Here is a 22,251-nt window from a genome sequence, read left to right as displayed (position 1 = left end):
TCGTAGCTGGACATTGTAGATAAAATGATGTGTTCTGCTAGTAATAAACAAAAATTTATGGAAGTAATTAAATGTAACAAACATTTCTGTACTATTATATCAAAAAATTAATTTCTCAGGAAAACAAAGAAACTTCTCCTTCCCACTAATCAACTTTTAAGAAGAAAGATACTTTTACAATTTGTAGTGGATAAAAATACAATTAAAGATTTATACTCATCATTAGAAAGTCAAAAACACTTGCTTCTGGACCAAAATTATTTAAATGCTATAATACATAGCATTATAGTACCAATCAAAAAATAGTAAGAGCCACATTATATTATTAGTAAAAAAATAATAATTATTTTAAAACTTAAAATATAATTTTTTATGTAAAAATTAAATATCCTATAACAATGCATACTAACTGTTGCCTGCCTTCCAAGTTGGTTTGTTGTCTTGTATGGCAGCATTGAGATATAGCTCCATTAGAATTTCACAAATATTATGTGCTCCTTGTTTCAATATGACAGTGTTTTAATGAAGTTAGTTAGTTAGTTCTTATTTTTGAGTATTTCAAAGTGAGATTAAGCAAGAAACACCTGAAGGTTCCTGAAATCCTCAATTTTTTAATGTTGTTCAGGAGATTAATACCTTTGGACCATTCCTGGAGCTATATTTCACCACTGTATTAGGTCACTAACTCTAAGAAGTATTTATGTTCTATATAATAATTTTTATTGCTTGTTTCTATGTTTATAATATGAGGTTTATAATGCTCAAATGCATTAAGATATGGTCTTTTTTAGTTTATATAAGGAATATCAAGCTTGTTGTCAATTTTATCACCTTATTGACACAAATCCCACTGACTTAAGGACCACATTTTAACATACTTGAACATTATGAAATATATAAATATATTCAATGATGTACCAAGTAAATAGAAAATTCAAATCAAACAGAATTTTTGACCACATTCTTAACTGTCTAATTAAAAAAATTAAAACTGCCAGTAGTAATATCAGTTGTCACCTGTATGAAAACAGCAGCACCAGTCACTGAGAATGGTTGCAAAGATAACTGAAAACGGTTATGAATAAAATCTTTAAAAAATGTTTATTATTCACTGTGGCTTTGTTTATTGTTGTTTGTTGTTACAAATATCTAAATTTTAAACTAATTATAAGAGGCTTTTACTATCTGCAAAAAAGTAACTATTTCTATGCTACATCCATTTTCTGAAACAAATAAATTAGTATAAAAAAATATTTCAGTAAAAGCAGTACAAAATATATCACTACAAGCAAGTCAAATATATATCTTAAAACTTTTTTATTTATGTATAACTTACCTAGAATATCCCTTTGAGGTAACCAACTAAATGTCTTAACATTTTCTGGTTGACCAGGTAATGAACTGTTTTCCCATTTCCAGATCACATTTTGAGAAATTTGTTTGAATGTATCCATAAAAATAATTCTCTTTTCTTCTGGAAATGTATGGGTAAGTAACACAGATCCCATTGAAAATACTATAACACCATTTTTTGAATTATCCAAGTATTGTTGTATGTCCTGTAAATAAATACATAAATGTTATTCATATAAGTATAATGTGTTATATGGATCATGTTAATAAAAGGGTAGATATTCTGTGGTTAAAGAAAAAACTGTTGATCACAGCATCACAAAATAAAAAAATATAATTGAAAATAGAAGTTAAAATTATAATTGTTACATAAAAAAATAATAATATGAAATACTAACAGAGAAAATACATAATGACAGTGTAAATAAAAAAATAAAGTCAGACAGTGTAAATAAATTAGATCAGAATAAATTTTTGAAGATGTTAATGGAAAATATATTTCAGTATGTAAAAATGGTTTACTATGTAAACCTAGGGTAAACGTTTACTGTTCATCATCAACAAAATATTATTACAGTCTACATTTTGAAATTTTTTGTCAAGATGATTTTTTTAAAAACAGGTTTTCTTACATCTATTAATGCTGATTTCAAAAGTAATATTCATTTTTACCTATCATGTCAGGATTTTATTTAGCAATATGATTATTTTTGTAAGTATTTGAACTGATAAAATAATTAGTACAATTAAACATTATTATATCTAGAGATATTTTTCTTACAAATATTATTACTAAAAGTTATTGATAAATGTTATTAAAAATTGTCTTATTTTGAGAACAGTGAAACAGAAAAGATTGAATAATTTACAAATTTTATCTTAAGTGACTTCCTTCCTTCTGTACTGTCCCTATGTAACATCCAGCAATAGTTGGTCACTATTGTTTTATTCCATTTTCCTTGGTATTGATTTTCCATTTCCCTTATATCTTGATGAAGTTGTTCACCTTGTTCTTCACTAAAATTCCTATGATTTTCTGGAAAGTAGTCTGTGAATGCAGAAAGTGAATTTTAACACTCACTCTACAACCAAGCTTTTGAAGTTTTCCAACATCGTGTCAACAATTTACTTATAATTGGGATCTTTTTTATTTCCCAGAAAATTCTCAGTAACAGATCTGAAGGAAATCCAGGAATCTTTTTCTCTCCCATTCATCGTTTTCTGAGTCTTGGTCCTTCATCAATTTGCAGATTTGTGATACAACAAAAATTCTAGCTTTCAATTTCTCTTGTGTGATGAAAGGAGATTTCATGTATAGGTATTGAAAGCAGGTCTCATCTTGTTGTAGAGCTGTTAAAAACTGCTTCATTAAGCCCAATTTTATGTGTAACAGTGGAAGTAACACTTTGTTGTTGTCTACAAGCGGTTCATGCAAAATATTCTTGCTACCAGGCACTAATTGCTTTCTCTCTGGCCAAAGTCTCATATTGCAAAGTCTTTGCTTTGCCTGACTATCTTACTCGCATAAAAAGCGAGGCATCTTTGTGTATCCACCTTGATGACCTAATAGTATTCCTATTTCTTTGTAGCCACCACAGACATGTTCATCAGGTTTGTATCTATAAGATTCGTTTTGAGATATTTCACTATCAACTATCCTAGCTATCCTATTTCACTATCTTAGCTTTATCCTCAATCAGCTGGAGGAAGAGGGTAAAGTAAGTCTTCATGTGCAACTGGCCTAATAGCAGAAGGAATGTTTGGATACACAATTTGTTTTTTTTATTTTTTGAATCGCAGCCCTTAACATCAACTAAACAAAAATAAAAGTCCTGAAGGTGGTCTTTAGGCTCTCTCCACACTATAGGAAAGGCAAATGGTATACATGATTTCTTACCTTTGGTCCATAACCTCAGTCTTTCTAAACGATACCGGCAAACTTTGTTTTGGTACCCACGGTTTGTCCTGTCTCCAAGCTTCACTTGGAAATAAGCATAATAAGCTTTTTTCACAAAGTCTGTTTTTTTTTTTAATTACCAAAGTAATACAGATAGTTTTCACAAATGTAATAAAAGACAATGGGGTTGTTCTTGCACATATATGTAGACATTATTTAAAATATTAAAAAAACACTAGTAAAAATGAAGAACAGTCTGTCTGTAACTGCACTCAAAATAGGCTAATCAAACAATAACAACAAAAATATGCATACTTTGCAATCATATGTAAGCAGTATACAAATGATAAATAGGGCAGAAGTGGTACCAGCATATCTGTTTACAGAAAAATATCCCTCTAACAATTTTCCTTATCTGCCATTGCCTTGTCAATTTTCCTTATTGCCAAGTTAATGTAGTTGAATTGTGAAAAAATTATACGTGATGGACAAAAACTGATAGCATTTCTGAAATCAGTTTATAAAATTGGTTTAAAAACACATAATTATTATTCTTTTGATCTCGCAGACTAGTGTTATTTTTTTATAAAAGGAAATCTTAAAAGATTTATAAAAGAAAATTTTTTAATTAATTAATCGGTCTGAATGTTATTTAGACATCACATTACACAACAATTTCAGCCGCAGAACAATTCGTTGGTTATGTAAACTGTATACATTAAATAATGCCAGATAACAAGTTACTTTATTTTTTAATTTTACATTAAATCAGTTAAACATATTAAATTATGATATTTAGGTTAATTACACATTTTATAGAATTTTAAACATTCTGGCTAGTACAGATATACATTTTCATGTTAATTAGTTCACATTATAAAGGAAAGTAAAAATTCATACATTAATAATTCTAACAATAATTAAGATCAGCTGGTTCACTGACAAATAAGAAGAAAAAAGAAAATAACAAAAGATGTTTACATTAAGCAAGAGGACAAAGAAAAATGAATCTGAACATACTACCAAAAAAAGAAGTTTTTTTTGGAGGAGTTTTTTTTTTGAAGGTCAAAAAAGAAGTTTTTTTTCTTATAACAACATGTGAATATCCATATAATTAAATTATAACATCAGGTACATAAATGTTATACTAATACAAAATACAAATTATATCAGTATGATTCAGTAATACAAGATAAACCAAGTATATTTATTTTACATTTTTTTATCAATATAATATAATAGTGATCATAAATTAATGACAATGTATAAAAATAGTAATACAATAAGAATATTAATGATAATGCTCACAGTTTCATTAATTTTGGTATGAGAATCATAAATATGTAACAATAAGAGTAATCATAACGCTCATAATATTAACTAATAATATACGTAAATATATATATTATTGCAAACTTGTACCTATAATCTTATAGCGATTAGGATTTCTTTATATTTTGTTCATGACGTAGGAGAAGATGTGTCCAATGGTCCGAATTACCGAGGTACCATTGGCTAGAAAGTGTAAATAATAATGACTTATCGCATCTAATATATAATATCTGTGTGTGTGTGTTTATGTTGTATGTGTTGTCTGCCTATGTGCATGCGTGTAGTATATATGTAGATGTAAATGTAATATAATAGTTAGTCTGTAGAGTAGAGGGTTAGAAGAGCATATGAGTAAGATAAATATACAGAATATTACATTATAAAAACAATATAAAACATTTATGACCATAATATAATTCACAATTTAAAACACATTAATAAAATACAATAAATAAATTACAATGACAAAGTATAATATCAGTTAATAAAATTATTATTTTAACAATATTCTCAATCAGTAATATGTGAAGTATTTTTTTTTTTTATTTTAAATAATATTCAATTAATTGTCAGCTACTGGCAGCAAACAACTTATGCACAGGTCTTCAGAGCTGACCATTAGCAGTCTTTAAATCTATGACTCAAAGTAATTGGTCAGGACCTGGATAAACTTTAGTGATAATTCTGAATTTCCATTGCATTGGTGAACAGTTCTCCTTTACTAAATCTCCAATAGACAAATTGAGTGAAGGAAAACACATTTATTTCTCTGCTGGAGATAATGAAGATAGTCCTTAGGCCATTGTTTCCAGGTGGATTGGATGAATTTATGGGGTAAATGCCAGTTACCTAGGTGGTTAATTTCAATTTCTTTGTAATCAGGTTCAGGTAAGACAAGAGGACAACCAATAAGAAAATGTCCAGGCGATAGTGGTTCTGGGTCCCTATGATCTGTAGAAACAGTGAAAATGGGATGAGAATTAAGACAGGTTTCAAACTGTGTTAAAACCGTGTACAATTCTTCAAAGTTCAAAATTGTCCTACTATATGATGTAGATGATATTTTACGCTTTTTATTGTGCTCTCCCATAAGCCACCAAAATGCGGCGAAGAAAGTGGAATAAATGACGATATGTTTTGTTTGGGAAAAGAGTTGGATTTTTGATTTTAAATTTCCCGAATTTAAGAATTTAAATGCCATACAAAATATTTTTGGTAGAACAGAAGTTGGAATCATTATATGAAAATATTTTGGTAGGAATACCTCTGTGTGGAATAAATCTCTTGAGTGTTGGTATGAATGACTGTATAGTCAAATCTGAGACATACTAAATGAATTCCCTTGGTATGGCATATAAAAAGTGTGATATAAGGCTTATTTAAGGCTTCGGACTGCTGCCTGCCATGTCAAATTATAAGTGGACCTCCGTAGTCTATTGCACAGACAGAATGGACAAGAAGGTACTACTCTGAAAGGTGGTAACTGACCTAGTTGTTGCATTTGAGTTTTTGCTCTAAAATGAAAACAATTCAAACATTTATTAATGATCGATGAAATGCTTGTTTTAGCATTTAAGATCCAGTATTTCTGGCCTAACGAATGATGCTTCAATTGTATACCAGAATGTAAAAGACATAAATGATTAGCAGAAGTAATTATTAATTTAGTTATATTTGCCTGAGTGTAGGGTAATAGGATGTTTAGCTTATTATAATGAGTGTTGTAATCTATCTCCCACTCATAATAGTCCTAAGTCATCCAGAAATGGGTCAAATGAAATGATTTTACTTTGATTAGAAATAATTTTATTGTTCTTAAGTTTATTTAATTCATTACTAAAATGAACATGTTGAGACATATGATAAAGGCAAGGGTCTGATTTAATTCCCTAGTTAAATGACCAGTGATTTGTTCGGACCGATTTAATTAAGATTGTGAATAAATTGGAAACAAAAGCTAAATGTACGAATTAGCTTATATAAAGATGAAAATTGTTGTGTACAGTCAACTAAAACAGTATGTACTAAAGTTGTTGATATATTTTTACATTTTTCTGTGAGACATTCTGGAGCCTTACTATAATTATTAAAGTTAAGATGAGTATTTGGCCAATGAGGTGAAAATTGTAAGAGCCAAGGAGGGCCATGCCACCAGAGCGACATATCAATTTAATTTGATTACAACTCCTCGATAATACATCAGCTGGATTTTCCAAAGACTTAATATAGTGCCATTTAGCATTTGAGGTATCTCTTTGAATTTCAGTAATTCTATTACTTATAAATATCTTCCAAGCAGACAGATGTTCATGAATCCAGGACAATGCTATTGTTGAATCTGAATACAAATGTATTTCATCAATATGTATATTCAGAACATTTATTACCTTCACTAATAAATATGAGAGTAGTATACAACCAGATAATTCAAGCCTTGGTAGTGTTATTTGCTGTAAAGGAGCAAGTCTTGATTTGGAACAAAGTAAATTACATGAAATTGTTTCATTAGAAAATAAGGTTTGAATGTAGCTACAACAGCTGCAACCCTTTAAGGAGGCGTCTGAAAATCCATGTATCTGGATTGAGTTAACCTCAGCACCATTGTTGAATTTAATTGGACGACTTATCTTAATTCAGTTAAGTGCAACTAATTGTATAATTTATACCAATCAGATAACATTGTTGTGAGTAATCTATCATCCCAATTAATTTTAAGTTGCCATAAGATTCCATAAAATATTTATGGTAGAAAACAATAGGACCAATAAGATCTAATGGGTCAAGTACTCCTGCAATAATAGAGAGAAAAATTCTTTTAGTATTTTAGTATCAATAGATTGAGTAATTTGAGATTATAATGTGTCTGTACAATTGTTCCATAAAATGCTTAAGGTACATAATTCATGTTCCAGGGCTAAAGGAATAGAACAATTATACTCAGGAGTAGCAGTATTATGATTATTAGAGAACCATTGATGAAAAGGAAAACCATAATGTTGGAGTAGATTAGAAACATCAACCTTTAGTTGGATAGCTTCATCTAAACGGTCAGAGCCTGAAATAAAATCAATATAAAAATCATTTCTAATAGCATTGCATGCTAATGGAAAATCTCTTTGGTTCTCATTTGATATTTGAATTAGGCATCTAGTGGCTCAGTATGGAGCAGGTTTTGTTGTGATATGTGAGTGATTTTTTACTCCTTGTGTTGGTGTTTGGATGTTTCAGTTGTGATTGTGGTGACTGATTGTGTGTGCGGGCGCTTTCCCACTTCTTGAAGTAATGCTGCAAAGCGATTCCCAGGAGGGATGGAAACCCAGGAGTGAAGCTTTAGTCGGTAGTGTGCAGGAACACATACGCACTTAATAACATCTGCAGAACTTGTTAGCAAGTCTGACACTGCTTTGGTGCTTGTAAATGGGGTTCCTCCATTCTATAAGAATGAAGCAGAAGCGGTTCCATATGTTATAGTTCTAAGTGCCAAAATATCGTAGTTAATCTGGAGATTCACGTCACAAAATGTGTTGTAAATTGGTGTCATAAGATTTAACTAGTATTTGATGATACTTTTTCGCTCTGTCTGATGTAATGACAGTTATGAATTCTAAATCTTAGGTATTATTGAGAGTAAATCCAGTTGGACAACAGGGACAACTAATAGTGTATCATTAAGAGATAAACCATTAGAGGTTTTAGCTGAGCCATTGAAGACAACTTGCATTTTAGTAGTTAGACTTGCGGTCTTAAATATTGAGAGGTGAGGTAAGTAATATAATATATATCTGATTCATTAGTTAATAAATCATCAGAATTAAGTAATGATATATGACCTAATCTTAAGTATTCTTGTATAAAGGCGGAATATTCCCTTTTAAGATTAGAATTGTTGCATAATCTTCATTCCAGATGTAAGAACCTATTTTTAGCGTTAATGAAAGAATCACCTGGCTGGAGTTTATTGGATTTACATGGTAATGAGACTATAAATCTGCCTTGATTGTGCCTAGTGGTATTAAACATCAGAATCAGTTTCATGAATTTTCTAAAAACTTTCAAGTATAGTGAATGATCTAAGTTATTGTTGCTTGTAAACAGGGGTGCAACTGTATTCTTATGTTTAAATTTAGTAGGAAGACAACCACTAAGAATATATCCTAGCTTAGTCTCTTGAATAATAGGACATCTTGGATCTCGAATAAATTTACAAGGTAAAATAAGATCTAAATAAAATTGGGCTCAGATTAAAATATCAGTATTATTTGATATGTTAAATTTAGAATCTGCAAAGAATAGATTTTGAGGTAGATTAAAATGAGAAGTTTCAAATGTATGTACTGGAAGATTTTTAGTTATATTTGACAAAACAGCACAATGCAGCTTGAATGAAAAGTTTTTTTATCGTGAATGCAATGTAAGTACTACTATAATCAGATTTGGCTAATGCATTATTTATGCCTGAAATAGGCAAATCTTCTTAATTGAGTTGAGGCCCCAATTTGCGAGCAAACTTATATGTGCAAAAGTTTAACCGACTGCCTGAGTAACAAGATTCTCTACAAAAGAGAATGACCAAAAATGTCATCTACATTACTCATAGCAGTAGACAAAATTACAATTTTGTTCAATTCTGAACAATAATCACTATTACTAAATTTACCATTACTTAATTTTGAATCAATTTTATCAGTATGAATGAGTGTGTTGTGTCTTTGTTGACATAAATCACAAATTATTTGAATAACATTCATTGTTACTATGACCTTTGTGAAAACATATGAGAGCAATTATGTTCTAAAAAGTCTCTTCGTTCATCATTGGATATAAATTTAAAAATTCGTTGCATTTTTGTAACCGATTGAAGTTACAAAACAATGTTTAAAGTTAGATCTAGAACAACTAACATTATGTTGTTTATGAATCGTGTTAACATTTAAAGTAGGATGTTTGCGATGAAATTTAAATGCATTGTTGTAATGTTGTCCTTTAAGATTTCCATTACTGAAGTATGGGTGTAGTTTTTAAACTACGATTTTCCAGGATGTGTCATCTGGTCTCAAGAAATTCTAGGAACTCTTTATTAAAGTTTGCACAGCCCTTATTTAATAATCTTTCCTTCCATAATCTGGCATTATTATAATATAGGCTTGTTGTTAGAAATTGAATTACAATGAATTCGAATATGTTAACTGGAAGTTGCATTGCTTCAAGCGAGTTGACAAATGAAGAAATGTCATTAATCAATTTAGATAGCTCTAATGATTCTTTTTTTTAAAAATTAACTTTTAAAATGCGATCTTCATTAAACTATTTATTATCAAATCGTTTTATCAATAAATCTAATGCAATTTTATAATTTTCATTGTTTATTGGAAGAGTTTTAATAATGGCTAAGGCTTCGTCTCTTAGAAATGAATGTAAACAATGTAATTTCTGAATATTTGTTAAATCTTTTTGAGTGTGGATTGAATCATTAAATATATTAAAAAAAGTGAGGCCATTCAAGAATATCAGCTTTAAACAACGGTAAATTGATATGTTGCAATTATAATTGTTTAATAGCTTTGTCTATTAAACTATTTGTCTATATTATTATTTGTTAAAATGTTCTTGATTATTTACTCTATGCTGCTATTTATCTACGAATAATCGAATTCTTGTGACGCAGGCCTTAATTGATTTTCTTTGTCATAATTTTTTTCTTTATCCATAATGATTAATATAACTAATATGGCCAAAAAACAAACTAAATTACACAAATATTTAGATAATGGTGTTAACGTAAATTACGAAGCCAGATTCAATGTAGTGAAGACTCCAAAATAATATTTTCATTCATTCATAATTTAATTATTAAAGATCACCAATGAAATTTGAATTTGCCAAGCTGCAATATATATATATATATATATATATATATATATATATATATATATTAGATATCACATATAGCTGATATTCCACATATTTATTAAATTATCCGGTCTTAACCAAATTTTTTAATGATCCAAAAATAATGTACAACAATTTCAGCCGCGGAGCAATTCGTTGTGTAAACTATATACATTAAGTAATGCCGGATAACCAGTTATTAATAATCACTGTAATTTCTGATTAAACGTTGGTGATCCTAACACAGCGCGCTGCGACTGTTAGGTTGAGGTTCGTTTGCTACTATGATGAAGAAAATATTTTTCTTATAGATTGGCACTTATAGCGGTCAAGGTCAAATTAGTCGGGCCAAGGTCAGTGCTCTGTGCGGCAATAATGGTCGCTATCTGTCACAGTCGCTGCATTGTTTTTGCGTTGTTCGTACCTGTTGTTTGTAGTGTATGCTTATTAATAAACTGAGTGATTGTGTGTTGATTTGGGATTTGTCCAAAACTGAGGAAGAAGCTGTTTCCTTCAGTGTAAAGAGTGTTTGCCAACGTCGAAAAAATTTGTTAACGGACACAAAATACCTTTGCATTTTAGCCACCAAAATCCATTTTGGTTATGCAATACAAGACCATGCCGTAAAAAAGTAGGCCTTCGTGTGGCTGAATACACGTCCGGTGGCAACGTATTCAACGAGCTCCTCTGCGACATCGTCAAGTTTTGGAACTCTGTTCAACCGCAAAAGTAGTTTGTAATAATTCGAAAATTTTTTATGATATAAATAAAGGCCTATACTTGTGCACATGTTTTTGAGTTTTTTATTAAAAGCATAATTTTTCCTTCTGAAAACAAGTGGGATTCGTTTATTCAGAAAGTATCATATCACTTCCTTTATTTACTTTTTAATTTTACGTTAAATCAGTTAAACATTATGTTAAATTATGTATGATATTTAGGTTAATTACACATTTTATACGATATTAAATATTCCGCCTAGTACAGATATACATCACACGCTAAACGGTTCACATTGTAAAGGAAAGTAAAAATCCATACGTTAATAATTCTAACAACAATTAAGATCAGCTGGTTCATTAACAAATAAGAAGAAAGTGACAGGAGATGTTTACATTAAGTAAGAGGAGAAAGAAAACAAATGAATCTGAACACATATCAGTAATAAAATGCAAGGTAATACAGGATAACTGCCGCAATTTTGCACCAATCACTTTCAAATTTATACATAAAATATAACGACCCAAAATCTCGGTCGAATTCGTTAATGGGAAAAATCGGACCATGGGGTGGAAATGGGAGGGTTTTTTTCGAAAAAAACAAAGTATCGCTATAACTTCGTATTAAGTAGATATCGAATTCGTTTAAAGTTCCTACTATTCTTTGGATAAGGGCCTAAAACTTACCTAAGTAAAGTTTTTTGATATTACCAACCAGCGGCCCAGGGGGGTGGAAAAAATGGGATTTCAAAGACAAAAAAAAAATCATACCTCCTTTAATAGGCACAGTATCGAATAGGCTTAAAGTGGTCATTAGTCCTCTAAAAATTACCCAAATAAAACTTTTATCTGAAATAATTTTTGATATGACCAACCCTTACGGAAAGGGATGACCAAAATGTGCTGGAATTGTAAGATGATGGGGCTTGTCGTATGCTAAACATGTGAACTTTTTTCACATGCAACTATTGTCGTATCGAGTAAATCTGAAGTTTTTCTTAACTTTAAGGTGGAAATTTTTTTTATTCCCCCACTTAGCACCGGTGAAATCTACTTCGCCTTCCAGCGTGCTGAAAGGAATTCTTTTTTCTACGTATAAATCTAGCTTCAAAGTGAGTCTCAATGACATGTTTTATAATTTTCATCGATCTTTATTTATTAGTATAAATTAATTATACCTTATCTTCCAACCAAATGACTTCCAGAACTCCATTAAAATCCTGAGAATTTTCTTTAAGAAAGGAAAACCGATTAATCTTCTCATAGTTGTATAACAAAATAAAGTATCTTAACCTACCCGATACATTAATCAGTTTACTTGAGCAAAATAAGAACAATATCAAAGGCATATTAGGTCAGCCAAGAGACTTCACACGGAAATAAAGATTGCTATGATTAAGAGTAGGAATTAGAAAGGAATTAAAACATGTTATACGATTATTGCAGCAAATTCTGGACACCAAGGCAAAGAGGAAAAAGAATTTGCAACTTGTTGTTACAGGAAGATACAAAAATGTTACATCAAAAAAGTTAAAAATGTAAAGTTTTTAAAACAAATTATATTAGGAGTAATGAGTAAAATTTTCAATAAAAAGGAATTTTCTAAGTCACGGGAATGTACCTGTGTTGTACAGAATTATTGCTAGACAATTATTACAGTTTTTATTGCTAGACAATTCTAAATATAATTACATGAATTGTGAGTGTAGGATGTGGTAAATATGAGGTATACCTATTAAATAATGAGACTCTCTTCCCCTTAGAAAAGCAATAAGAACTGATTGTGAGCTGTTCACCAGATATCTTAGATGCGTCTGAACTTCTACGGCAACATCAACACTTTTAGCTATTTAGGTGATTATGAACTGATTATTTGCGTTTTCTGTTGCGAGCTGGAAAATGCTAAGTTTAAAAGCTGAGCAATATTTGAAAATTGAATAAACATCAGTCTTAGTAGGTAATTGCAATTACCTACTAAGGCTTACGGAAAAGACTGCATGTCTTATACATGAGCATTTGAGTGGCACAAAAGATTCAATGAATATTACCTTGCCCGATCAAATTTTAATTAATGAATTACTTGGTCTTACAATGGGAAGGCACATCGATTCGAATCCGCCTTCATTTTCTTTTCTTTTTTAATTTAAATATATTGATTTGTTAAAAATTATTAACCTCCGATCGTAAAAAAAATTACAATAATTCAATAACAAAAAAAATAAAAAAATATATGTAATTAAATAGGCGTACAAGGAAGTCACGTGAGGTCCACATCAGATTTTTTTTTCTATTAATCGTAAGTTAGTATTTTCTCCGCCCCTAGCTATAATTCCATATCTCATTATCGATTAATTAATATGTCATTATTACGATAAATATTAATATTCGTACTTAGTATATTAACGATTAATTCTGTATAAATTGTTCCGTGCAGAATAAAACTTACCTCGGGTAATTTCTCTGGCTTCCCGATATGCATACCCCCAACATCAATAACAGCAGGCACCTGAGGTCTGGGCCGATTCAAAGTCGGATGAGTATTCACTAACACCAAACTAGTATTTTTAGCTATCTGCCATAACGGCGGCATGTCAGATCCGAAATATTTTCTCGCTATCCTTTCTGCCGTAACATCATAATAATATCTGAAAAAAGGTTATTATGTTTTTAAATAAAATTATCGGTCGCGGACGAACCGTAAAGTTTTCGATTCGATCGATCGATTAATTTTTAGCAGTTTCTCACTACATTAATACAAGAAAGCATTAAATGCCACGGCAGCGCGTATTTAGTTTTGCTTTGTGTTTCCTTTTATAACTTTCTCGAGGAGAAACAAAAGTCAGTTGAATTTTGATAACGCTTATTATTACATCTTTTTCAATAACATGTTTACGAGAGACGAGCACTATAGGTCGTTGTTTAATGTATTTTACAACGGTTATTAACATTAGAATCCTAAATAAACGCAGAATGCGGACGTCATATTTAACCAATAAACCACCCTATCTTAGTTCCGTGAATATTGTTTTCACGTATCGTAAAAAAAGAATTACAAAATCTAATCTTAATCTTGCCGATTTTAATTTTTAATTTATCTCTTTTAATTACCGATAATAAATCACCGTAGAGTATATAAATTTATAGTACATTTAGTATAACTCGTAAACCACAAAAAGTGTAAACGACTTACTTACCGAATATTTATCTAAAAGACGTTTCGTTATCGTTAAATAATTTATTAATCGAATTTATTCGTAAAAAAATATTGTCACGCAGCAATTTTTACGAATAAATTCTGTTCTATCACAGCGAGGAGAAAAGTTCTTGTTAAAATAAAAAAAATATGCTAATTTCTATAATCGATTAATCTCCAGATCAAGACGTAAAGTTCAAAAATCAATTCAGATAAATATTTTTAATACGATATAGTAAAGAATAAACCGATCACAGTTATATAAATATTTAATAAACTACTTCCAAGAGTTAATTTTCGCGATTATCCCGCATCGTCAGTCGGTGATCGATTAATATTATAACGATTAAATAGATAAAAATTTTAAGTAAGTATAAAATCAGCTAAAATTATGCGATGTAATTACGTTATAAATGTTGTTGCCAACCGCTATAATTTCCTGTCTTTCGAAAATGATTTGTTCTTTCCCATACGTTATACGATTATCCGGTTGGTTATATGATTATTATTAGTCGTTTCCTCTTTCATTATTACTTAGTTTATTTTTTATTACAGTAACTGGATTTTATGCGCGTTCACTTTCTCGTTTCTTTTTTTTATCGGTTTACTTATTATCGTTATTTTTGTACATTTTTACGATTACAAATGCGGATTACATTAAATGAGAACATCGCTCTCCTTCTCCTCTAAGAATGGGTCTGCGCATTTTAGAGAAATAATTTTTATACACGATTTATTTAATTTTTGTTTATATTTGTTGTTTGTTAATAAAAATAAATAGATTATACTTTTAATAAACCGTCTAACCATCTAAAGGATAAATAAAAAAATCCCCTTTTACAGAATCGATATTAGTTTCTTAAAAAGATTTTAAATGATAGATACTAATAGGATAAATCTGAAATTTTTTTTATATTTACAGACGATTAATAAAGGAGAACTTCAGAAAGAGGTGTGAAACTTCTACCGATAAAGAAGAAAAATAGTCGCTTATCTACACGCCAGTGTACTATTACGACTTATGTCTGCTTTTGAAAATTCTTTATGCGCAGTAGCTTTTTTACAAACGATTATTTTATTTAGTCTTCGTGGTATCGTCAAGTTTATTATCTTTTTAAATTTTTTGTGTTTTTATTTAAGCGTTAGGATCCTTACACCCTGTAACTGTTATTAGTGTGTGTTGTAAGCCTGTTCAATCTTTCGTGTTATGTCATTTGTAAGAGCCTTTTACACCCTTACATCTGACGAACGTGCCGGTGAATTAAACTATTTTAAAGAATGCGACGATGGCTAATGACCTTAGAAGTCGATGCGCACAAAAATAAAAACAATATGTTTCGGGAAAAACCCAACCCCACATCCGTGCATCTACGCACACGTTCGGGGCGGGTAGTGACTCGGTACTTCGGTACCTTTGCTTATGTCGACCGAGAGGACAACGGTTTTGCTCAGGAGCTCGTCTGTGGAGAACGGCGAGCCGGTCGCGGTCGTGCTTCTCGGTTTCGCTGTTTGCAGCGGGGGCGAGAGGCACGACTGTGATCCGGTTTTGCCGACGCCGGGTGGTGTGCAGGCGGGGAGTGCTCGTTCCTCTTCTCGATTGCGGAGCCCGATCGAGAGCGGGTTGCTGTGAGGTTAGCTCTGCCGAAGTCTTACGCCGCTCAGCGTGAGTCGGTCGCTTCGGCCCTCAGCAGGGATTGTCCTATCGGTAAGGGTATCTGAGTCCTTACTGCTGCGTGCGAGACCTTGAACATCGGTATCGCGGGTCAGGCGGTACTTGACTCTCCGACCGGGGTTAAACTTGCGGAAGGCGGCTGACCGGGGGAACCCAGGTAGGCTGTATGATACGGGGCACGTCCGACGGTTTCTCCGCGCACCTTATGACATATCGACTGAAAAACTATCGATTACGGAAGAGCATCGACATGCACTTCTTCCGCTGCAGAGGGTCTACGTAAAAACCATCGTCCAGGAGATCTTTTGTCTTTGAAAGCGAAGAAAAGGAAGAGCGTCGAGTTCGGCGAGGCAAAGAAGATCCGAACTAAGTTTCGACCCGAAAGCTGTGGACCGATTCCAAAGTACCGAAATAAAGAAGGCTATAAAGAAGAAAGAGAATTTTTAAAAATTAGTCCTTTCGTAATCGCTCGTGGGATCACGAAAGCTGCAGGAGGACCTTAAGAGAGACTAGGAAACCCATACGGGTTTTTTTGTAGACACCGTCGATAATATACAATCACGGCTACTGAAAGCTACTAAGTCAGGACTCACCGACATTAAGGTTATACCACACGGTACGTTAAATACTTCCAAACAGTACTCGTGCGCAAGGGATTGCTGAACCGCACAGAAGAAGAGATCGTCGTGGAGCTTCTGGAACAAGTTGTTGCATGTTAAGACCGAACTCCCCACAAAACGGAGAAGTTGTACCCTCCGCGTCGCATGTTTTAGCGTTTAAAAAACCCAAGCGTCCTGAGAAAATTAAGCCTAACTTTCATAGAGTAGATGTTCCTTCTTTCACCCCTACTCCACTGAGGTGTTTTAGCCGTTAGAAGTTTGGGCATACAGCGGCGCTATGCACGGGGAAACAAGTCTGTGCTTGCAGAGACACATTACACCCGAACGACCCGCGCAGGGATACTGTAACGGACATCACACGGCGAGATAAATAAACCCTTCCGAAATACAAAGAAGTGACAATACAATAGATAAAGACCGTTCAAAAAATCAGCTTCTTCGAGGCTAGAAAAATCGTGCTCGGCAGATCGCCGTAGGTCGCGTCCTATCACAGATTGCTGTTGCCCCTGCGGCCTCCTTTAAACGGAAGAATACGATAACTGAACCGGCGCCAGCCTTAGCCTATTTAGTGCGACAGATAATTAATCGGAAGATGAAGAAGAGTCGACCGATTAGAGATAGCAGCCCGAAGACGTCAAAGATGAAATCAAAAGCGTTAATCTGCACCGAGGAATAAGCCTTCGACCCGTTCCAAGGCGAAGGACGGCGAACGCAAAATAGACAAGAAACCTGAAGCCGAAGTGGAAATTGCAAAACTCCCCGTGCAGGGAACTGAGAAAATAGATGGATAAAGATATTAGAAAAAAATTTAGGAAAAACAAAAATAGAGCCCCCAAAAGCACGAAAGCTTTGGGGGCTTTTAAGCGAGAGGGCGAGGATTTCAGCCGCCTTACAAGCATTAGCGGGAGGTACATCGAGTGTCGACTTAACGCGCTGGTAACCGCAGCATCAGAGCGGTATCGTCCGATGCTTTACTGCGCAGGATTCCAACGGCGAGGCCTCAGATATTTCGGAATTTGACGTCGAGGCCTTAGAAAAATGGGAAACAGAAGCAAAAAAGGATGTCCTACGAGTTAGGCGATAGAATTTAAAAAGAGATTGTTTATCGTTTGTCTTTTGAAGAGTTTTAATAAAAGGTGCATGTATCTTTTAATTTTTGTACCACGTGAAGCGTTTTTAAACACCTTTTATTAGAAGCGATGCGTTATTAAGCGGCAACGATCCTTTACACTCTTCTCATTTTGTGTTAAAGTAAAAATAATAACGTTCATATTTTTAAATAGTACACGTTTAACAGTAGTATTATTTATATATTGCAAAATTAATCGACAAACTTGAAAATATTTATTCAAAATCAAACGTATCAGAAAGCGGTAACCGTAATTTTTTTTATAATTTTAATTTTATTAGCTCGTTTAACTCGGCATAAGTCGAGTCAGGTAAAAAAAGAACATTTATTTGGTTTTTCATCACTTTTTTTTTTATAAACACGAAATAAAATGGATTTCGTAAATCGGTAGTAAAATTATATAGGAGAAAAATGAAATAGAAACCGTTTGCAAATGGAATATAAAACCACCTCCGCTTTAGCATAATGTATTATAGTAATCGACAAGAAAATTATCAGCTAATTTATAAAGCGACTAGTTTAATTAACCGCGTATACATATGAGCTTTAACATGCGTTCTGTAGTACTTGTATTACATAATATGTTAAATTTACTTCGTTACGGATTTTTTTGTTCGTAATAAAAAACTTTCTTTTTATTACGAAATACAACCGATAGGTTAGGCTTCATAAAAGCAGACCGACGGAATAACAGGGATTTCGAGAACGTTCTTCTGACTACAGTCTGCAAGAATCGTGACTTCTGTCGTATTTTTGGGTGCCGTTATATAATTTTGAAGGAATGATATACGATGAATACTCCTACCTTATACAAATAAATTTATTTTCGTAATTAATAAAAATACATTTTATTTGGACAAGATAAATTATATATTACATCGAGAAACCGATTATATATTTATTATTTTACGACTAACAAAAAATTAACCGCACCGGCATGTGTCCGGAAGAAACAAGGAAAAGCGTGAGAAAATTTTGATCCGCATCGGAAATAATTATAGATGATATAAATAGTCGCGCAAGATAAACTTGAAAATAATACAATATAAAATAAGAGTTATTTTAAGTCGCGATTTAAATTTGCATCGACTAACGAACGGTCAGACTAATGCGGTAAGGTGTTACCGCCGGATCGCACTGATGCGGTAGGATTTTTCATAAAAACCTACCCTAAAACTTATTTATCGGCAGCGTTTGATTTAGAAAAAAATTAATTTTAAAGTATTAATTTTTGATTCGATTTAGAAATATATCGAAGGTAAAAGCTTTACTAAATTACCGGTGCGTACAAGTCGACGAAGATAAGTATAAAATAATAATCGGTCGAAAAAGATAATTTATACGACTACTAGGTTTATTAATTAAACGTATTTCTTTAATCCGGTTTACTTTGTTTGAGATTTTTTATTATAATCTTATTATCACGGACCGCAAGATATCTGTTCTCGACCTTGATCTTATGTTCGATAAAAAATAAAAACCTATTTTAAAAATAAGCGTCGTTTAAGTGAATCGGTTTAATATTTAATTTACGGTTTTGTAAAAACAGTTAACCGAACCGACAGCAGAAGTTATAAAAACGTGCATGCGACCCTACGATCGATTTCGTGTTGTTTGAATATAAAACTTTAAAGAAAAAAATCCGGCCGTCTAATGCGATCTAATTAATAAAAACGTGTGTTAATTTTTATTTCCCGCTTTTTATTCTTATACGATAACGTATTCAAAGGATTAACTCACGTGCGGATGAATTTCATGGCTAAAGTCGAGAAGGTGTTGTACAACCTCTGTTGGTAATTCATTTTATCGCTGTAAGTCAAAAATACATTAGGAATGAACGCGGGATTATCGGGATTAGCGAAACGATCGTTAGACGTCGGCAGAAGGACGCTAGAACTGAGAGCGATGAAGGGCGCTCGAAACCGATGGACGAATCCCAGAAAACAGTCGATCTGGAAAAGTTCGGTGATGATCAGATCGAACCGTTCGTCAGACGTCATCAATCGTTGAACGCCGGGCGACGATAGAACCGCTTCGCAGCACTGCAATCCGATATCGGTTATTTTAAAAAAATCTTTAAAAGAACTCATACCTTCAAAAATATGAATAGGGAGCGAGTTAAACATCAACCCCGTGTCGCCGCTATCCAAGGAGATATCCGTGTAATTCGGGACGGATTGTTTTTTCGGGAAAAAACTGACCACGACCAGCCGATGACCTTTACTGGCCAAAGCGTCGACCAAAGGCTGGAACACATCTTGATGGCTTTTACCGATATGCGGGAACACGGCGAGTATACGCGAACCGTTTACCGCGGGGCATACCGGTAACGATACGAACCACAACGTCAACGATAACTTAACGAGAGGCAGAAACCGATCGTGACCGGACATCGCGTAACTCAGTCGGACACCACTGCCGTCGATGACGAACCCCGTCCCCGCCGCACCGTCCGCGGGTTACTGAGTCTAACTATAGTTCGCTCCCACCATCGGCTCGAGATCGCAGACGATAATGCGATTGCGCGCACCCGACACTCTAACAAATAACGTATTTCTTACGGCTTCGTCGTTGTGACTTTTACATCCGGAGTTTTAAAGCCGTCGAGCCGTTCGGTGAGAGTAGTCCGTTGTAATATTCGGTGAAATCGATCGTAACGATCGTATCGTAAGTTAAATTTATAGTTATTACGGTAATAAAACGGCCGCCATGTAATCGCATCCGTAATTTATTTATTATTTTCATTTTAGCGTTTACGTTAAAGTCGCACAATTTAAGAACAGACGAGTAAGTTTTGATATCCTACACTAAAACAGCCGGTTATTATTTTTGTTTAATCTCCGTAACTTTTTCAAATATTAAAAAACATTTTACCGATGAAGTACATAAACTCGCGAAGCCTTGAGGGTTTGTCGGCTGTATTTTATGTAAAAGAACAATTTTTATTAAATAAAGATTCGTATATAAATTACAGTTCCGACCGCTCTTTAATTTTTTCCCTAAATAAACACAAATAAATGGCGGACGGTTTACATCTTCAAAATTTCATTTCTACGTTCGCGTTAAACTAATCGTCTAATTTATTCGACGTCGATAAAGTTTTAGAGCTTTTAATTATTCTTTCAGAATGGAAAGACCCGTCAAAATTTCGAATAATATTTCGTAAAATTTCCTTTCGTAATCGATTAAGGAAAATCAAAATTTTCGCCATTCAAGTCCATGAATTTTCTACAAGAAATTCAAGACGTGCATTAATCGAGTTGTGTATTATAAAAAATTAATTTTATATAAAGATGTACTCTTAGATGAGGCTGTCAGCTGCCAAATCGATTAAAAGGTTTTGCGGTTTTAGTTCTCCTGCGATGTAAAACTTACCGATAATTTTCAGTGTAAAACTTATGAAAAATGTATTTGAAAAAAAATATCTGCGTACTTCACTATCGCGCCGGTAAAAAGTAATAATAAACACAAACGATTAATTAATTCTAAATATAAAAAAACGTTGAAGCTCTGTCGACCGTAAAAATACTTTTTCGTAATTTTTGCGCAGGTAAAAGCAGCGTATTAAAAATTAAATAACTTTAATACGACAATAGTAATAATAATTTTGAAGTTAATAAAAAAACAAAAAAAATGCACTATAATCAAAAATTAATACGTTTTCAAGTTTTCTTTAAATTTGTATTTTTGTAAGTCGGCATCAAAGAAAAACTAATACGCGTTTAATTTGAAGCCAGGTTAAAGAATACAAGAATTTTAATTTTTAATGCCGTTTTTTAAATTACTTTAAACGCTATTATTATTAATATTTCATTTTAGTTTATTTTATATTCCGCTTCTGTTTTTTATTAAACGATAAAAAATGTAATAATTGTTCTTCCCTCAAAAAGATTTATTTTTTTGATACGAGACTACTGCTTGGAATGTACTGTAGGCCGCTTTAAACTAACCTGTGAAAATCATTAAACGACCGACATTTTGGTTAGGGTTATCGTACTCCAAAGTATTTTACATGAAAATTTTTTTTTTCAATTTCTTTAAAACGATATATGACAATCCTATTTAAACGTTTTTAGTCGTTCTCCCTCACGGAGGTGCTTAAGGGCTGTGGGATTTCCTACTAAAAAATAGATCTCTCCGAATTTGAAGCTAAATTTTTTCTACTTTTTACAGTTAAAAAGTTATTTAAGATCGTCGTAAACCGTTGACGTTTTTTTACACATAGCCTTTATTTATAGTCGTAGTAGGGAGGGTGGAAAGAAAACTAGCAGATATCGTCGATTAAAAAAAGCAATTTAGCTAAAATATTTTTACTTTCCCGGAAATTAGCGATATATGCCGTTATAGCAGCTTTAGTTATAACGGAAAAGAATATAAATCTGTAAAAAAATCTAAAATGTGGATTTTTTAAAAATTTTACGTTTAAGGAGACATTTAAAGGAATAAA

The 22,251-nt window shown here is 32.6% G+C and overlaps 1 protein-coding gene across 2 annotated transcripts in view; it reads right to left on the bottom strand.

The window, feature by feature from the left end:
• Nucleotides 1–22,251, bottom strand: part of LOC142325634 (UDP-glycosyltransferase UGT5-like) — a 57,708-nt gene that overhangs the window by 10,121 nt on the left and 25,336 nt on the right. Inside the window, exons 1-3 of one of the 2 annotated variants that reach the window (XM_075367636.1) lie at nt 19,545–20,270; nt 13,637–13,835; nt 1,337–1,559 (exon numbers count right to left, since the gene is read on the bottom strand). In XM_075367636.1, the coding sequence (XP_075223751.1) occupies nt 1,337–1,559; nt 13,637–13,835; nt 19,545–20,197 (1,075 nt within the window). In that variant the 5' untranslated portion in view covers nt 20,198–20,270. Of the gene's footprint in view, nt 1–1,336; nt 1,560–13,636; nt 13,836–19,544; nt 20,271–22,251 lie in introns of those variants that run through there. The other variant, XM_075367638.1, reaches the window with a different exon arrangement.

Source organism: Lycorma delicatula, chromosome 5 (assembly GCF_047948215.1).
Source record: "Lycorma delicatula isolate Av1 chromosome 5, ASM4794821v1, whole genome shotgun sequence".
Taxonomy (NCBI): Eukaryota; Metazoa; Arthropoda; class Insecta; order Hemiptera; family Fulgoridae; genus Lycorma; species Lycorma delicatula.
This window is presented reverse-complemented; position numbering and strand designations above follow the sequence as displayed.